General features: G+C 34.2%; 1 protein-coding gene across 2 annotated transcripts in view; it reads right to left on the bottom strand.

Moving 5' to 3' along the window:
- MAGI2 (membrane associated guanylate kinase, WW and PDZ domain containing 2) overlaps nucleotides 1-21,142 on the bottom strand; it is a 1,217,785-nt gene that overhangs the window by 399,993 nt on the left and 796,650 nt on the right. For both annotated transcript variants that reach the window (XM_039849352.1, XM_039849353.1), the window contains exon 5: nucleotides 8,003-8,213. In XM_039849352.1, coding sequence (XP_039705286.1) covers nucleotides 8,003-8,213 — 211 coding nt within the window. The remainder of the gene's footprint in view (nucleotides 1-8,002; nucleotides 8,214-21,142) is intronic.

The raw sequence follows: 21,142 nt of genomic DNA, 5'->3' as shown, positions 1-21,142 counted from the left end.
ACAGCATTTTTAGCTGATCTTCTGCAATGATTCTGAAGGAAATGTGGGTAACAGTTACCTCCAGTAATTGTCTTAAACATCACATTTTTCTGTTTAATTGTCTTAAACAGCACTATTTTTCAATAGTGGCTCTCATCAGCCTTGTAATTTGCATGCTTCTTCAAGATCCCCTACAAAGGGGATATTTTTAATGCATTTGGAAGACAACAGACCAAGTGGCTTTCCCATTTCTTTTAAATTATATATTTTTAACTTCAACAATGCCAGTTGAAAATAGGAGGAAATACTGGGCAGAAAACTGTGTACAAAATGGGACCATGGAGGGATTTTTCATCATATGCATGCTACTTTTTTCAAATTTGAGGATGTCATTTTCTTTCACTTTCATTGCTAGAATAGAGTCAGAGGCAGGACATCAGTTTTCTGTATCTATCCAAGTTGTGTAGAGCACAAAGGACAGAAAGGTAAGATGCTAATATTATAAAAACTTTAATTTCAATACTAGTTTCTTTAACAGAGACACATGGACATATATATGCTGCATCTGCAAAGAAACTTTTCTTTTTCTAGCTGGGGAATGGAACAAATATTTTCTAGGAAGTTTGAATCATAATAATATATTACCGTATGTATTTCTATGGATAAAGTTAACGTGATGATTATAAAAGTGAGAGATCAAAGTGGACTAAAGTTAGTAGCTATTCAAGTTCAATCAATGTCATATTAAAAAATCTGAATAAAAACCTTTAAAAATGGTTTACCCAAAATTCTTCTCTAATGTTAAACTCTGTACTGAGTCTATCTGGAGGATTGGAACAAACAAGAAGTAAAATTTTGTTCAATTCTGAATACAATTTCATTCAATTCTAGTTTAAATTCATATCAGAATGGGCTTGAAGACATGTGATAGGCTGACTTGTAATGAATCAGAAATTTGTGTATATTTTATAAGTTTAACCTTTTCCAAACTGACAAAAGAAGCAGGTTAAATTATAATATCTTATTTCTGAGGAAACATTTTTCTCACATAGAAAATGCTTCACCTCAATAGGAAAAGTTGTTGACATTATGGCACACCTTTGCAGTTATCCTCCCTATCTCATACATTTCCCGACTGTCTACTTTGTCAAGGACTGCACTAGAATGTTCACACGCATCATCACATTGTGATTGTGGCTACATATTTTTAATTCCATTCTACAAATAGAGAAACAAAGTCTGAGAGAAGCTGGGTAAATTGCCCAGGTATGTGAATGTGAAAGAGCTAGCTAGCATTAAACCCAGATATATCTGATTCCCAAGTCAAAAACTTTTATGATCCGAAACCAGAGGAATATTAAACCTATCACTTTGTCTTCTATACTGAGGTGCTTTATTTCACAACCTCGAAGGGTATTCAAAGACCCTTTCCCAAATCCTCTACCAATGGTTTGGAACCGGAGATCTTTATCTCCTATTTGAAGATAGAAATCACTAACTTTGTGCTAAATGCCTGTACTTAGCAGGTAATATATTAATTTTCACATGCATAGGGATGAAAGAGAGAATATTGTGATTTAGGAGGCACAGATAATATCGCTGGAAACATTTTCTCCTTATAAACTTGAGTTCTCTATTCAAATCACATTCAAAACAAATTCTCTTCATTCAAATATAATTTTTTTCAGAATAAAGTCTTAAAAATCCTGATTTATACAATCTATATATGATTATTAGGTCTTAGAAACCCTAAAGAATTAGGTTAATAAAAGTGCCATCAAATGGGTAGAGTATTTATTAGGAGCAAAACTAAAAATTTTTATATATATCATGCCACACTCTATCCTCCATTCCATTTCCTTCATTTACTCTATGTTATTCCAGTAAGGGTACAAACCTCTTATCAGTTTCTTTGGTATATATAAGTAAATCCTCAAGGGTAACCCAATTCAAACCTAATTTTAAGACATATCCTCCTTTCCTTCCTCTTTTCTCTGTATTTCCTTTTATCTCTTTTTCCTACCCTCCTATTGTTACCCAGATCAAAGTAATATTATCACTACTACACCAATATTACATGATATTTCATCAACTGAAATTTTATTAGTGGAATAAGAAACTTTATTATCAAGTACACTCCTTTCCTTTGCTCTAGAAATAGTAACAGACTTAAAACAATGACAAATACACTGAATTTAAAAAGTCTTCCTAAAAAGCCAATTCTAAATCTTAATTTTTAACTGATAGGTAAAGTGCATTTTCATCCTAGGAAATACTATACCAGAAGAATACTGAGAATGAAGTCAATGATATTTGATTGCATGAAGCATAATCTTTTGAACAAGGTAAACAAGGTCCGGGTAAATATTTTAGAGTCTCTTGAGCAATTCAAGATGTGTTTGAATGTTTAAGTTACACAATAGTAGTAATCATAAAAGTTCAGGGACAACAATAACATAGAGATTATTAGCTATGTTTTATGTAATTTTAAAAATAAACATAAGTTTTAAAGGTAGATATATTGATTGCATTTTATGTTATAGTCAACAAAATTCTCAGGATGGTTATATCATTTTCCAGACAACTTTCTCTTTCCTCCATATCATCATTTCAAAAACAAGATTAAAAACAATGATTAGATACATCTAATTGATAAACAGTGAAAGCTTTTGCATTCAATACTCCATTCTTTCATAGTTGTACTACTTTTTCTCTTTATAGACTGATAATCCACATAAAATTATTGTCAATAATCTCTATAGTGGTTATACGTTTTCTAAATAATATTCTTAATATTTTTGTTAACCATATGAATATGTGATTTTGCTGTCATATTATCTTTCATATGTTCACAAAACATGTTTAAAGAGGTTTTATTATAAATATTGTTGATACAGTGAGTGTGTGTTGCATACTGTTTTGTCTAAAACACTTATTTTCTGTCTGAGGATTGCATCAGAATCTTGAGCAGACACAAGAAAAAATACGTGAAAAAAAATTCACTATATATACTGTTTTTGCAGTAAAAATTACAGAGTAAGTGCAGACTAGATTTTGTGACTGGTAGGGATACGCTGAGTGCAGTATGAGAAAGCATTATGCTGGTGTTGCTCCTTATCAAAAAGCTGATTTTACTTTTCTCTCCAATAAATCTCCCAAACATTTTGTCTTCTATTTAATAAGTGAACATTTTAAATTTGTTTAAAATGGTAATTGGTACTCACTTAAAACTTAAAGAGATACAGAAATAGTAACATAAGAAGAAACAGATTGTGTGTCCTGTTTAGAATCTAAAAGCAAATTTAGTCCTGACGAAGATTTAAGAAACCATGTACAGCTATGACATTTTTCATAGATGTAATTTTTAGTTTCAAAAGTCTGTTTTAAAAATCTATTATTTAAGATGACATAGTGTTCATGGCCATTCAGGAAGATGGTAGTAAACAAATAGGTTCTTGTTGTCATTTTTTTTTTTGCCAAAGCAATAGCAGTCTCTTTTATGTCACTAACTAAACTGACTCCTAAACAAAGAAGTAATTTAATGGGATTCTCAAAGCATGTCAATCTAGATTAACCCTGTGTCTCTTTATGGAATGTTCAGCCTCTGGAATACTGAATTTCTGGCCAAGAAACTTTTAAAACAGACACTAATTGTAACATAAAAGTTTACTTTTATTTCAGTCATGTTTGTTTATATATTGGAGGAGGTATGGGCTAATAGCGATGGCTTTCCAGGGTGACAAAATTATGAGACCTTGGAAATGTTAATTTGTCCAAAGATGCCTCAGTATCTCATTATAAAATGTGGGATACATCAAATGCTTACAGGGTGGTTATCATATAATATATGTAAAGTAGGCACCATACCAGAACAGTTAAGAGCAAGGATTCTAGAGGCAGACTATGTCCCGTGAGAGGTACAAATCTCAGTTTTGTTGACTATTGTATTTCCTGGGTTTAAAGTGGTTCCTAGCACATAGTATGTGTCCAATAAGTATGTTAAATAAATAGAATCAAAGCATCCTGGCTTTGTCAATTCTTGGTTATCTGACTAAGGACAAGTTACTTATCTCTATAAGTCTCAGTTTCCTAAAGTGAGAATTAAATGAGCACTGTGTAAATGCTTACTTACTATATTAGCTATTATTACTTAGGAATCCGAACACAGTTTGAAAAAGGTAGGCATTCAATAAGTTTTAATTATTATTATTACTAATTTGAATTTATAATTAATATATTGTCTATTTTAAAAGATAATATTAATGAGGATGATGATATGAGTTAAGGAAATTACTGTTCTAAACAATATTATGCATTTGAAAGTTTTTTTTTTTAAACTGCAAAACGTAAAAAATTACTAATGCTTTAAAGCATGTTTGGAAGACTGCGTTCACTTACAATTGAAAATTCTGTTATTTAAAAAGACTTTCTCAGATATTCACCTTGTCCTATTATAAATGATAAAAGCACACTGCTTTTATCATTCATCAAAGGATGCAGTTCTGAAGAGTATGGGAAATATAGTTGGATCATGTGTTCAGTATTTAGAACAAAAAACCACTCATCATCTAAATGCAGGCATTGTAAAGTACTGAGACATATATATACTATTTTGCAATACTGAGTCAATTAATAACTATTTCAAAACATTATTGCACAAAAGACAAAAACATGAAATTGTTACCTTAATTGAAACCCACAATGTTTTTATATATATACACATACTTAAAATGCATATTTAAATTAACATTTCAGCATACTCAGAAATAAATATAAAAATATATGTACATATATATTATATGTGTATATGTATTAATTTTATACTCAGAACCACAGGGTCTTTCTCTTCTGCTTTACTTTCTGTTTAATCATGATCTTCATTTCAGCAAAGTGTAATGAGGGGGTGTTACCTACCAGGGGAGATTTCCATTACTCTAAGTGACTCCAGAAATATTTGTACCAGAGGGGAGTTTTTTTACTGATGTTAGCTCACTATACCTCACAAATCTAATTTCCCTTACTTCCTACCTTTCTCTCTGTCCGTTATACCTCCCTCTCAACTTACTTTCCCTTTCCTTTTTATCTTTTTTCTTCACCATGACTTTGCTTCAGGAATGCAAACTTTTATATTACAAATTGTATTTGTTTTTATAAGTTTCTTGGCCACAAATTCTGGGACACATTATGGCTTAATCCCTAAGAAATTCCTATTGCCCCACCATCCTCCTCCTGTTCTACCTGATTTTTACAAGGAGCTTTTATATTATAGAGTTTATTCACATGATAATTAATTGTGATATCAAAAGAAAAGGTACACACTATTTAAGGACAGTGGGTTTAAATGTTGATTTTGTCAAATGTAGTTAGGAAAGAAAGGAGCATTCCAGAGCAGAGAGTGAAAGCAGAAGAAAACCCGCAAAAACTGAGGGAAAAGTAAAGCGGAGTGAAACATAGGCAGAGAGAAAGAAAACTGCAACATGGGTTGTGATGATGTGGAAATGAGGGACCAGATGAAAAAGATACTGATTCCTCCTGGCTCTGTCACACTGAGTCTTGAGATTCAAAGGAATCGTTTTGAAGGAAAGAAAGGTAGAGCTCAAACTGGTCCAAGATGAAGGGTGGGGTGGGGAGGGGATGCCTCTACTCTGTGGAATAACCTCTTCAAGCAGGCCATTCGCCCCGCTTCCTACATTAATCACCTTTTCATCACACTCACTTCATTCAGCCCTTACTCCAGGCTTCTGCATTCTCCTCTAGATGAGTCTACCTCAGCATCAGCTTTCTCACCTAGAATGAAATTGTCTCTTCCTTTTTGTCTTAATTTTCCAAGTCAACCTATCTCTGCTCCTAATACTATCCATTCATCTTCCTCCACAGAAACAGGAAGAAGATAAATAAACAAACAAACTTCTCTGCTTGTCTTTCAAAAGCACCAATGATCTAGCAAAATGAAAACTAAGAAATCATTTCACAGGATTCTTAACTAACACCCACTTCCCTAGTAGGGTCAGGTCTCACTATCTGTAATACACCCAAGGACTGGGTTTTATAATGGCAGTTGCTCTATCTACATATCACCAACTTTTCAAGTCTATGTTATTCACCTTTCTTGTGATGTCTCCTTTCACTACTTAAGTCTGTGCATATCTGTCTCTGAATAGTATCACAAAATTCAGAAATTGTTTACTAATACTTTATAACTATTTGTCTCTCTTCTCCAACTTGACAATAAATTTGAGAGCAGTCGCAAAACCTTTTGAACCTTTGAATTCTGACACTGGATGACTGACTAGCATATTAATATAATAATTTTGGTAGATTCTCCCAAATCCGGACAAAGATTTATCATTTACTATACATGATTAGCACAATTTCTGCCTTCCAAGTCAATTTCTTTACAATCCTCAAACCTGGCACTATTAAAACAAAAAAGGTTATTTTATAATCATAAAGAAAGATAGTTTTTATAACTGCATTATTGGAAACATTGTAAAGAAACTGTTGTTTAATCAACTGTCATGCTGGCTTTCTTTCAATATTTCCACAAAGCCTTATTCCCCTTGTATTATTTAATAAAAACATATATATGTCATTAGTCTCCTTGTTCTTTCTGAAATTCAATTGTTCTGAACATAAATGTGTGGCCTCACATCTAGGGTTTATATTTATAAAAAAATTATGTCTTTAGATATAAATACTTTCGGGCACCTAAAAAATTCTATATGACTTTCTCTTTTCCAACTAATTGATAAAAGATGTCTTCGGGTTATTGATTACAGCACTAAGAAATATTCTAAGAGATTCTTATTCTTTTTTAAACTTCGAGATTTGTCACACGGTGAACTTATTCAACTTAATCTTTTCTTTCCTTTGAGACTTTTCCCCCACAAAACATGGCTTTTCTCATCCATATTGGAGTCAAACAGAGTGCCAAGTAATTACCTTGGCCACACGTATCAAAGTCTCCACCTTCACGTGAGAATTAAATATTGGCATGTGGTAACATTTCAGTTTCACAACTGAGTTCTGCCTATGGAGATCTAAGTCACAAATCACTACAGGTTTGGAAAAGGAACCCATTTTTAACATTTTTCTTGTATAATCAGAGTTTATCCACTGTCAGCACTGAAAACTTATTTCGATTTTTTCTTTTTTTGAGGCTTATACAATTTTGAATAAAGGGAATAAAGGTTGTTGTTCACTTATATATTTTTAGTTTTTATTCTTTCTAATGAACATTTTGATTATCTTAAGCACATCAATTTAATTTTGTGCTAAGATCTTCGACTTAGGAGTTCATTTTTCAAGTTATTCTACTTCTAAAAGATAAAGAAAAGCTAGACAGTATTGATGAAGTATATAAAAAATTTAGTTTGGAAAAAAAGTCCCCCCAAAAAGAAAAGATTAGGTTGAGTAAGTATCACCAAGGAGTTCAGGATTAGCATTTTAGTTCCCTTGGCAAGTCATAAAAATGATTAGCAAGAAATACAATGGAATCTAATAAAAATAAGTATGATGAATTACATAAAAACTAATTATTTTATTGACACCTGATCTAAGGGTCAAATGCTTAAAATGTTTTCTGACCAGCAAGCATTTTGCTCTAAATAGCTATATCTTATTAAATCACTAAACATGATGATGAATATTTACAGCAATCTGATTTAAAATGTGAGATCTCATTTGGACTATATGGACATCCTGGAAGAGGAGAGTAAGCATTTCCCAATGAAATGTACTATTTCCTAATTCAATAATAACATCACATGAAGATTTGCCTTTATACTCATGATTATAACAAATTTCACAGTAAAATTTTTTAATTTATTCTTTTATTTATAACTGTAATTTAGGATCTTTAAGTGTATTAACACACTATCCCATTATTCTCTAACAAAGAAAGAAGCTAATACCAGAAACAACAAAATTTATTATTTTATTTTGTCTCCATTTCCATTTGCTACATCATTTATATACTGCTATAATCTTTATGGCAATGTTCAAAGAAATGTGTGAAACTCACTCAATGAAGTAGACTTCACCCTTCTCTGTATAGGCCATTTCCCAGTTATCAGGCAATGGGTCTGATTCCTCACTCTCTTCCAGTTTAGTTGGTTTTGCATCATCCATCTGCTCCTTCAGCTCCTCAGGCTGACTGTACACTGGTGCAGGATAAGGCTGGGAGGGCGTCTCCCCTGAGGCACCTGCACTCTTGTCTTCATGTTCACTAGATTCTATGAAAGGAAAAGAGCATGTGGTTAGTCACTCTAGCCACAGTGACTACTGAATGAGTGTGGAGTATGCAGCACCAGGGAATAAGCTCTGTGAAGGCTAAGAAAAAACCACAATGGAAAACAGCTCTGAAAATTATCATTAGGCCTATATGAGTTCCCTTTTCATCCATCATTTTTGTCTACCCTTCAACTAATTATTGTTAATTACTGAATTGGGGGACCATTTCACAACACAGGTGTTGTAGGCAGAATAATGATTCCCTGAGAATACCACATCCTACTCCCTGGACCACGTGAATGTTACCTTACATAGAAAAAGAGGATTTGCAGTTCTGATTAAATTAAGAATTTAATTTGAGATTAGGAGCTTATCTTTGATTATTTAGGAGGGCTCAATGTAATTTTAAGGGTTCTTTAAAGTGTAAGAGGAAGGCAGAAGAGAAGGGTGAGAAGGAGATGTGACTACTAAAGAATGGCCAAAGAGATGCATTGTTACGAACTTTGGACATATAATAAGGGGACCAACTACAATCCAAGAAATGTAGGTGCCCTCTAGAAGCTGGCAAAACAGGGAATGAACTTTCCCCTAGAGCCTCCAAAAAAGGAACAAAGTTCTGCTGACACTTTGATTTTTGTCCAGTGAGATCCATATCAGACTTCTAAACTACAGAACTGTAAGATGATAAATTAACATTGTTTTAAGCCATCAAGTTTGTGGTAATTTATTTCAGCAGCAATAGAAAACAAACTTAACAGAGCAAAAACCAAAAGACATACATACTTTAAAAGAAATGATAGCAGTCTTAGAGGACAGACCCAACGGTCTCAATCTGTATCTAGTACTCCAGAATAAGGAAGAGGAACACAGGAGGAAGAAATAATATCACTTTAAAAATAGAATAAAATTTACCTAAAATGAAGAAACTCTTTGGATTGCATATTAGAATAGCTCATTCAATCTGAGGCCAGATTAATGAAACACATAGGCCTCTAAACACACCTGGGTGAAATTTCCAAACTCTAATGTTAAAAAAAAGCAACTTTAACAGCTTCTACACTAAAGAAACGTGATTTCTTACAATGAAAAGAGGAACAGAAGAGCATCAGATCTTTCATCTGTGATAGATTATGCTCAAAGACAGTAAAGTAACATCTACAGTAACACTAGAAAAAATACAGCAACCTAAGAACTTAACTTTGCCAAAATATTATTCATCTATCCATACAAAAGAAAGTAACATTAAACATGCAGAAGTTCTGATTGTATACTACTCACGCATCCTACCTGAGGACATTTGAGGAGTTATAACCATATCATAATGACTGAATTAGAGCAGAGATCTCAAAATAGGGAGAGAAAGGAAGAAAATATAAATTAAGAAGAAATAAATCCTGCAAAATAGAGTTAAATGTAAATGGAGGATGGCCATATTTCTGGAAATTTATAGTATGTGTTAAAGATAGATTCTTGAAAAAGAAGGAAAATATATGAATAACCTACTACCAACATGGGTTTTAAACTGTATCTTGGAAAAGTTCAGGGTCTAGAGGGTGAAAAAAAGTAGAGAAATGAGGATATTCTTAAGAAAGAATATCAGACAGTGGGTAAACAATGTAATTTTAAATGCTATTTATTTAGAGGATGGGATTATTGGGCAAGTATTTTTGTCAAGGTGTAAACTTCATTGTATAATGGGGATATGGTTGAAATATCCCCACTGTATATTCTCTCTGAGCTAGTCAAGTTTTTTTCCCTTCCCATTTAGCTTTTCTACAATTAAGGACAGACCACGAGTCTTATATGTCAAGGAAGAGCAGAGCAGCTACCGTCTAGAAAAAGAAACATTCTTGGGGTAAGTGAGAAGAAAGATATAATTTCCCACAAGGTAAGATGGTGGCTGGAAGTTAAATTCAAAGAAGAAATGTTTAGATTTAAGACGCCGCCTATGTATTCAGGGATTCGGCAGCACTATCTTTAGGTATTTGTCTGGCGTGGCATGGTGGTTGGAAGAAGAGGAAAACCACGAATGAGGTCAAGGGAGCCAAAAGCTAAGGGGCCAGTGAATATCTTACATTTAGAATTTCAGGAGAAACGTTTCCTGGAGAGTGACTTCAAATCTGCACTGAGGGAGTCAGAGAAGAGAAAAGATGGAGTGAAAACATTTGGCAAATATTATGCCCAAGACTTCCTTGTTTCACAGACATCATCTAGAAGTCCAAGTATGTTCCAGTGGGAAACCAGGAAAGTAGCTAAGAGCAGAGAACCAACTAGCCTGCAGTGAAGGTCATTATGATTTCTTCATAGCAGGTGTTGTGGAGACAGCTTAACCCAGAAACTGGAAGAGGAGCACTAGTAACTGACATATAATGTCAATGTGAGGAAAGACCAGCCAAGTTGGAAATATAAAATGTTACAATTATTTGGAAATATAATCAATAGCTATTAACATTAAAAAATATACATATACAAATATACATATACTTTGACTTCATAATCTCACTTTGAGAATATATCCTTTAGAAATAAAAGTGGTGGTGTGTGAGGATACCTATATAATAATATTTATTGCAGCATGGTTTGTAATAGCAAAGACTGAAAATGATATGAATACCTATCAATGAGAATAAGCTGTAGTTATTACTACCATGGAAAACTACATAGTGTAAAAACAGTGAATTAGATCTGTATCTATCAACTTGGTAGTGGGTGCTAATTACTACTATTCAAAGAGTAATCCAAATTTCAGAGTAACATATATTGTTAATTCTATTTTTTATAGCTAAATATATGCATATAATTTTGTATATAATTATATGAGCATAAAAACAGGATGGAGGAATCTACAACAGATCGTCAACTTTGATTACCTAAAGAGAATAAATTTGGATGGTGGCAGAAGTTTTCTTTACCTATCTTTGCATTCATTGGCTATTATTTTTATGACTTCAAAAATTAATAAAGATAATTTTAAAAAGGTAAAGTAAAATGTCATCTTATTGAATCAATTTTTCCCCCGTATGCACCAATTACAGAAAGCAATATAAAAGTATCTCTATGAAACAGGAACATTTTATAATCTTTCTTTGTTCTGCCCCCAAACATTTTATAATCTTTCTTTGTTCTGCCCTTAAAATGAAGACTTTTTAAATAGTGACGTAGTCTCCCAGCTGATTCCTCCTACAGATTTGACCTTTGTAGACTGTGTAGGAAAGAAACAGCAAGAGAAGGTATAATTGCTTTCCTTAACTTACCTTTGATGTTCCTTATTACAACATGTAATTACCAATACATGAAAGACACTGTTCTCAGGTATTTCCAAATATGTTGCATTTGAAAAGTTAAAAGGCAAGATCATGCTCTGAACGTATTCAATTATTCAATATTCACTTAATCAATATTTGTTAAGCACTCAATTGATGTCAGGCACTGAGGACAAAAGAGTCAGCAAGAGAGGCACAATCCCTGCTCTCATGGAACTCAAAATATATCAAGATGTGTAGTTTTTAAACAACTTTAATTGTGATGAATGCTACCAAAGGGAAAGATGAGATTTTAAACATCTTTGCATTATGCATTTACATAATGTCATTTAAAGAATAAAGGAAAGCCTTTTTTTCCTAATGTGTTGTCAACTTTGAAACTCGAAAAAGGAGTCAAGAGACATCTTTAAGAGGAAGGTGAGAGAGAAAGGAACAGACAAACAAGGACCGGCTTAGGCAAGGCCTTAAAAAGCATGCTCAGAATCTGGGACTGTATCCTGAGAGCAATGAGAAGGTATTGAGAGTGGCAAAAGCAGATATTTACATACCAGTGGGGAGTTATTTTTATGTTCCAGACAAGAGATGATGGTGTCATGAACATGAAAATAAGTGGACTGAAAAAATATTTAGAGTGTAGATTTCATATGATTTAAAAAAAAAACTGGACAAATAAGGAAAAATATGAAGTCATGGTAAACTCAGCGATGGCAAAGCTATTTACTGAGATAAGAAACATGGGAGGAAAAGCAGGACTCTGTGGGGGTGGGGAGACTCTGGATATAGTTTTGGGCGCACTGAGATAGAGGTCTATGATGCTAAATTTATAACAAAAATGTCATGTCAGAGAATTCCTGGCTAGAGAGAATCAACTTGCAATACAACAGCAAACAGAGAGATGTATTATAATTTAAGCCATAGGAGGGGATAAAATTGGCCAGAGAGACAGTGGAGCAAGTGGAAACAAGAATCCATCGAGCAACGTCTAAGGAACTCCAGAATTTAGCAGTCCGTGAGAGAATAGTTAGGTAAGAGCAGCCAGGGAAGTAGTAGGAAAATCAGTCGATCTTCATGCCTTAAAGGTCAAACAAAGGGCAATAGAGGGGAAACACTTCATTGTGGCCAAAGCTTCTAGACAGTTCAGCAAGATAAGGACATAAAATTTATTGAAATTAATGATATGGAGGTCACCGGTGACAATAACTACCAGTTATGTAGTTATAGTGGAGTGGTGGGTGGGGAAGCCAGGTTGGAATGGATTAAAGAATGAATGAAAAGAAAATATAGAATATACTGATGGAGAATTCATTCAAGAGGCTCAGATATGAACAAATAAACTTTTTTCTATGACTATCAATACTATTGTTTTCAAGGGACATGTAAAACAGCTCTTGAAAAAAAGTCGAGTCTTTAGAGATGTCTATAACTAATCATATTTATTAATGTGCCAGAATTTACTGAGCCAAGTTCTCCCAGTTTATCTAACTCATTTGTTTATCATTCATTCCTTTATTCTAATTTAATTGATCAATCATCACATTAGCAAGCATGAATTTAATACCTACAATGTGCAACATACTTGACAAGAGCTTAATGAGGAAGAACTTTTGATCAGGCTACTGTGAATTGGGTTGAGAAGGAAGTAATAAGTAGCACCTGCCTTCATTATCATAACAAAATAAGATTTAAAAAGTGAGTAAGGCAAATAGAGAACCATAACATTCCCACATTAGTATTCATAAAGGTTAATTTAGGGATGTAGTTTACGCTGAGAATCAAGTGCTTCTGGTGAAACCCAGAATTAGGCCAGTGTGCCCATAGCCAGCCTTTAAGCAAGGCAAGCTTCCCATGCAGGGACAGAACCTATTCTCAGAAGAGCAACATAGAGAATTAAAAGAAAAAGAGGAGTTAAGCCAAGCAGGCCCAGATTATCCTTCCAAACTGTATCACTCAGATAAGGCACTCCATCTCTTCCGGGCAAAGCAAGTTGAGGGGCCAGTGGAGTGCAAATTAAGTACCCTCTTTGAAATGCAAGACAATATGGGAGGTGGGGAAAAAGTGACTCCCTCAAATCTGGGTAAATATATAGAACACTATCATAAATGATTTATTAAATGATGCTCAATGACACAGAAGACTTTTTCACACCATTTTCTAGGGAGACAATGTAGCACATAGAAATAAGAATACCTAAGGCAAAGCACCCAAAATTGCATAGATGGCTTTGTTCATCTCTCTTGTGACCAATCAAAGTTGAGATGGAAACACAGAGCAAACAGCAAGCAAAGTTGCCTGGGATCTAGATGAACAGAAACACTACAACTAGGGAGAGAAATAATCAACCTACAACTGCAGAAGGTGGGAGGGGGAGAGGATGGGAGGCTGTCCGGTACTCAGCGGCTGAGTGGGACAGAGGCTACTGGCAGCTGCAGATGCCTCTTAAAGGGGCCATGTCCTCAAATGAACTTGCTCACTCTGAGCACCAGCACAGAGTCAGCTGTACAGGGGGCACCAGGGACTTACAGGGAGACACTGAGTTGTTGGAGGGCCAGAGGCAAGGCTACTAGGAAGAAGTGCTGGTGGTATTCATTGTTCCTCTCCTGAGCCCTCTCCCCAGTGTGCAACGCAGCTCCACCATTGCTGAGATGTCATCAAACTGGATAACAGAGGTCGCTCAGCCCAAAGAATTCCCTGAAACTCTGCCTCCCCTAACTCGCAACCCCACCCAAGCTACATCTGGTATGTCCTCACCGAGTATGGCGCTCTTTGCTGAGCAACATCCAGACACACTGCTGGCAGCTGGCTTTAGTTTCTGGCATGGCCTCTTGAGGCAACTGTAAGCATAGCATCTGTGGATTGCTTGCTGAATCTTAACAGGTGGCCTTGGAGGGGCATAGGCTGGGGCTAAACTTGACCTGCGGCTGAACTCCTCTCAGGACTGTGCCACTGGACACCTACTACACAAAGCCTCATTAATAAGACTGGGAGACTTAGAAACAGACACAGAAAGGCAGCCAAAATGAGAAGACAAAGAAGTAGAAACCATATGAAAGAACAGAGATCCAGATATAATGGAGTCAAGCAATCTAACAGATGCAGAGTTCAAAACACTGGTTATAAAGATGCTCAGTGAACTTAGATGAATTCAGTGAGAACTTTAACAAAGATAAAAAACATAAAAGTGGAAATGGAAGTTATAAAAGGGAACCAGTCAGAAATGAAGAACACATTATCTGAGATGAAGAATATATTAGAGGGAATCAACAGAGTGGATAAAGAGGAGGATTGAACCACCAATTCAGAGAATGGGGAAGCCAAGGACACTTGATCAGAATGGCAAGTAAAAAGAAGCCAAGACTATAATAATAATTTAAGGATCCCGTGGAACACAGTTAAGTATAAATATATGTCATAGGGGTGCCTGAATGAAAATATGAAGTTGAAGATGTATTTAAAGAAATAATGATGGAAAACTTCCCTAACCTTGTTAAGGAAATAGATATACAACCTGAGGAGCTCAGAGAGTCCCCAAAAAGAGGAACTCAAAGAGGAAATACCCAGGTCCAGAAGACACACCATAATTAAAATGCCAAATGTTAAATACAAAGAATCTTAAAAGTAGCAAGAGAAAAGCACCCAATCCTATGTCACTAGGGAGCACCCAATAAGACTGGCAGGTGATTTCTCAAAAGACATTATGCAGGCAGAAGAGCTTGGCGCAAGATATTCAATGTGATGAAAATCTAGGATCTACAACCAAGAATACTTTACCCAGCAAAGCTATCATTTAGTGTCAAAGGACAGATAAAGAGCTTCCCAGACAAAAATAAGCTAAAGGAATTTATCACCACCAAGCCAGTATTACAGGAAATGTTAGAGGGGCTTCTTTAAGAAGAAGAAAAAGCATGTATCAATAACAGGAATAAAGAATGGTAATAACTACATTCCTATCAACAAATACCTCAGTTGGAAAAGAATTAAGTGCTCCAACCAGACAGAGTGGCTAAATGGATAAGAAAACAAGACCCTTACATATGCTGTCTACAAGAGACTCACTTCAGATTAAAAGACACACAGACTAAAAAGGGGATGGAAAAAGATATTGCCTTGATGGACCTAGAGGTTATTGCACTGAATGAAATAAATCAGATAGAGAAAGACAAATATTGCATGATTTCATGTACATGTGGAATCAAAAGAACAAAACAAACAAAACAGGAACAAAAATGGAAATAAACTCATAGATACAGAAAATATTTGGAGGGCTATTATGTGGGAGGGATGTTGGGGGAATTGGCGAAAAAGGGCAAAGGATTAAGAAGTACAAATGAATAGTTACAAAATAGACATGGAGATATAAAGTGTAGCATAAGGAAAATAGTTAATAATGTAATAAATATGTAAGGGGGAGGAGGGGTACTAGATTTAATGGAGTGATCACTTTGTGAGTTATATATGTCTCTAATCACTATGCTATACAACTGAAACTAATATATTATTGCATGCCAACTTTAATAGAAAAAAAACTTATTGAATTGTATAATGTAAATAGGAGCAACTAATTGTCTATTACATTTCAATAAAGCCAGGGAAAAAATTAAGACAAGCCCTAAAAAAAGAAAAGAACATCTAAGGCAGTTGTATGAGAAACTCTAATATTTAATAGTCAGCGAGCGAAGAAACAGTCATTATATTTCCTATGTCACTAGGAAAACATTAATTACTTGATTAATTAATTGAAGCTTTATTAAGACCCTACTAAGTACCAGGCAGTAGGCTAGGTAGTGGACAGTCAAGGAGAATGTGGTTCAAACGGTATGTACCTGTTTGGTATGGCTGTTATAACAAAATATCACGAACGGAATCGCTTAAACAATAGAAATTTATTGTCTCACAGTTCTGGAGATTAGAAATCCTAGAGCAGAGTCATGTTACCTCTGGAGGTGCTGGAGAAGGATCTGTTCCAGGTCTCTCTGGTACTTTCTGATAGATCCTTGATCTGTGACAGCATAACTCCAATCTTTATATAGTATTCTTCCTGTGTACCGGTCTGAGTGCCAATTTCCCTTTTTTATAGGGGTACCAGGCATACTGGATCAGGGGCCCACCCTATTCCAATGACCTCATCTTAACTAATTATATCTATGGTGATCCTATTTCCAAGTAAGGTCACATTCTGAGATACTGGTGGTTTGGACTTCTACACATGAATTCTGGGGCAGACACAATGTAACTTATTACAAAGAATATTAGGAGAGTTCATCTTACAACCCACTGAACAAATATCTACCATGTCTGGGACTATAAATTATTGTGTCATGCTACATCCTAATTGTTTTCCTGCTTAGTAAGGAAAATAGAAGCTAACCTTACCATATTTCAAATAATATGTCTTTCTTCTGTATGTAGCTTAACTTTATTTAAAATCAGATATGTTGGGTTTATACAAGTAATTGAGAAAGTACCCATTGAGAACAGAACAGACTTTTAAAAAATATACTTTGTGTTTTAGAGCAATTTTAAGTTCCCAGCAAAATTAAGAGAAAGGGACAGAGATTTCCCACATGCTCCCTGCCCCATATGCATAGCCTCCCCTATTACTAATATCCCTCACCAGAGTAGTAAATTTGTTACAACTGATGAACCCACATTGACACATCATTAATACTCAAAGCCTAATGTACATCCATAGGCTTTACATTAGTGATGTATTAATTAGACCATAGGCTTTACATTAGGCTTCACTATTGGTGATGTGCATTTTATGGGTTTGAACAGATGTATAAGGACATATATCCACCAATATAATATAGAGAGTAGTTTCACTGCCCTAAAAATGCTCTGTGCTCTTCCTATTCATCTGTCTCTCCCTCTAACTCCTGGCAATAACTGATGTTTTTACTTTCTCCATACTTTTGCTTCTTCCAGAATGTCATGTACTATAGAGCCTTTTCAGATTGGCTTCTTTCACTTAGTAACAAGCATTTACATTTACTTAATGTCTTTTAATGGCTTTATAGCTCTTTTCTTTTTAGCACTGATAATATTCCATCATCAGAATGTACCACAAGAACAGACTTTTGAAATAATGGATGGAAAAGAACCAGTTTTACATGCCGACCAAAAGTGCATGTGTAGCCATTCTTGCTATCACTCCCCTCCTCCCATGAAGTTCAGCTTAGAAATATAAGTATGCAAATTTGCCCTCACACAAATCTCATATATGTCAGATCCGTGGTTTGAAAGCCCAAGGCTATTGAAATTTCAACTAAGAAGAAGAAGTCAAATAACCCATGCATATGTTTCGCTTCTATAGTGGTATGAAGCTATTTCTTGATTAGGAAGTGATCATGTAGAATTGTCATTTTTGACTTCTAAGAGACATTTCTCACCACGGTTTTATTGTTAAATCTAAACATGAAAATTTCTGGATGTATAAATGTAATTTTTCTCTAAATTGCTTGTTGCTGAAGTAAACAGACTTTATCAAATGCTGGCATCTTTTGAGCATTGCATTTTGCATTCTAGGTTGCTTAGATTCCTTGTAAACCAATAATAACAGAAACAAAGAATATTTTGGTAAAGAAGGAATCTCTTTTTAAGAATGGTGATGATGAAAAAGTTTTACCCTTTGATCAGGACTGCTGAATTTCCCAGAAATTTTATAGAAACTTTGAGACAGGAAACAGATATTGATAATATACAGTCTTATAAACAATGAGCTATAAAAATTGTATTTTACATATACTTTTACTGTTGTGAAGAATTAGGAAACATAATTTCTTTCATCTTTCCTAACGTAGTGTGTTTATTGGATTTAGCAAATGATTTCCTTCTTCCCATAAGAAAATCAGAACAGCTCAAAAGTATGTACAGAGCACAGGGACTGAAAGCCATTTAATTGGAAGAAAGTTAAATATATGTATGTAGTTTCGCATTTAGTCCAGTTCACATAAATTCAATAGCTCTGGTCTTAAAGTTTTGATATTATAATGATATATAATACCTATTTCATCTTTTTACATGTTTATTGCCCTAGAAGTAGCTAACATATTGTCTTTTATATGCAAGACTAAGGCTATATCGGAATACAATGGTTTTAAATGTCCCTACCATGTTTTATTAGAGCATAATCAGAGACCAAAATAAAGACATTTCAAGAAGAAGAATACCTATTTTATGCCTTATCCATATTTTCATTTGACATAATCTAAGTGTGTAGTTGATATTCAGCTTTCCGTAATTACCATCTTTTGAAATGAGGGAGAATAATAGTTTTAAGCTAGATAAGAAATTGTTGATTTTGTTTCTTTGAGCAGTTATAACATTTGAATTTTTAAAATTTGTTTTAGTCTGTGAGAGAGCTCTGTGACTTATATTTCTAATGACTATGACAAATTTTAATACATCAAGTAATTTTTTTCTCCAGTCTTCATATTATTTCTTTGGAAATAAACATGGCTAGAGAACATTTAAAGGGATAATTTGAGATTAAAAACAATTTTTGACTTTTTGTTAAGAAATGCTCGGATATCAGTAAACATGATACACAAGAAGCAGAACACAATTGCTAAGACTGGTGTCAGACTGTCTAGGTTTGAATCTATCCTTTAAAGTACAACATTGAGCCAGTTATTTAATCACTCTGTGTGTGCCTCGGTTTCCTTAACTATATGATAGGGATCTTAACATTACCTACTTATAAAGATTACATATGACATATATATAAACTGCTTAGGTTAGTAAACTACTAGAACATAGTAGGTGTTCAATAAATGTTATGTATTATTATCAGTGAGTTCAACTACATAAAACACTAAATAAATTGCATAGTTAAGTCAGTCAAACAACCTTAATAATTTTTCTCTACAGAGTGAAGTGTGGTCAATTTTATATGATTTTTAAGATATTAGGTGTTTTCATAAATTAATACAATTGCTAAAAAAACTAACATTCTCTCTTTAAAAGGCATTTACATATATTGAGTTTTCCTTGGTTGAGGCATGCTGTGGAGTTAAGTGCTTTAAAGGAGAAAAAATAATCCTCAGAAACCACATATTTTTTTCAAGTTCTGTATTATTTCCTATAGAGTTTTGCATTTGATTTTGTTGGGCACCAAGAGCAATAAACTTGGCATCACCTATGAACTTGGCACCTGTGAGGGTGCTAATTTACAGCAGAATCAGAGATGTATCTCTCCAAATTTATACTAGCCCAAGGCTTAGTCTCCTTATATATCTACAGGGCAACCTTTTCTTTCAAATCTGCTTACAACAAATTGCTCCATACTCTGGTTTCTGCTCATTCACAGCAGCGACTGTGGTGGTGGAAGTGGTGGGGCTTGAAGATTTTTCTTGCTTTCTCGTAAACTCAGCAAACTCATCAAAAGTATATTTGTTATATTGATCCGGGGTCTTACGATATTGTGGAGGTGGAGGGGTGGCCAGGCTGTCAGAGCATGTTGCTCACTTCACTGCTGAAATTCTTAGTTAAAATTTGAACCACAGGCTCTTATAAATGAACATTTCAAGGTTGATTCTTGGACAAGAGAAAAATATCATTGTAATTGACTTTTGATTATGGTCATACTATTGATGATATCCTATAGTAAAAAGTAGAGGACATTCTTTCTTCAGAAAGGAAGAATTCATGTAGTAGCCACCTGCATTCTATGTAGCTGGTTAATTAAAAGATGTCAAGATTGTAGCTTATTGCTCAAAGTGTGCTCTTATCAACTTTCTCACTTTTCCTAAAACTTCTAAAATGAGAAGATGAATTATAATATGGGTGCTAAAATGTTTGCACCTTGAATGGTCAGTGAACTTTCCCTCACTATTTAAAAAAAATAATTCTTTTGATGTAGTAAAACATGCAAATGGACAAAATTCAAAAGTACAGAGGAAACAAGTGCAAAGTAGGCTCCCCTCCTGCTCCTACTTCCAGTGCTACTTCCAGTTGGCAAAGATGATTATATTTTCTGTTCCTTTAGAGATTTTTCTATGCTCATTGATTACTGACTTTTAATTGGTGTTTTCTGACTCCTTAGTTCCTTAAAGTGTTTCTAAGTTCTAAAACATAATGTGTTACAATTTTTTTTCATATGTTATGAGATTTATGACGGGTAGCCCTTAAACATGGTGGCAATTAAACGTATGCACTTATACAATTTCATACAATTTTTATGCAATGTGTATATTTGTATATATATAATTTTTCTGAGATGTTAATAAATATTTCCTTTTATTATTTGAGGCCACAAGAGAAACACAAGTCTAGAATAATATTAAAATTAGGGAAAGTTAGGGTAATGATTTTTGAGATGATATATTAATTGAGAAAGCAAAAATTCCCAATCCTGTAAAGAAATTACTTTTTATCTGTGATATTTGTAACCAGATTGGATCACAACTATTGTGGGGAGTAGCCAGGGAAATGTGAATTACTAAGAAACAATATTCAATACCTCAAAATTATTTTTCACTTTTATCTAAAACCACAATTGGTTTCAAGTTGTTTGGAACATGAAAAGAACAACATGAGAAATGATGAAAATAGAAAATTCAAGTTCTATGACTGGAAGATGAAAAGAAAAAAAAATCCCAAGACATAAAAACATAAACTGGAAAGAATCACTAGATAGTTAAGTAAAGGGAATTACTTCCCATTAACAG

Source organism: Pteropus medius, unplaced genomic scaffold, assembly GCF_902729225.1.
Source record: "Pteropus medius unplaced genomic scaffold, Ma_sr-lr_union100, whole genome shotgun sequence".
NCBI lineage: Eukaryota > Metazoa > Chordata > Mammalia > Chiroptera > Pteropodidae > Pteropus > Pteropus medius.
The sequence above is the reverse complement of the archived record's forward strand: the minus strand, read 5'-3'. Positions and strand labels throughout refer to the sequence as shown.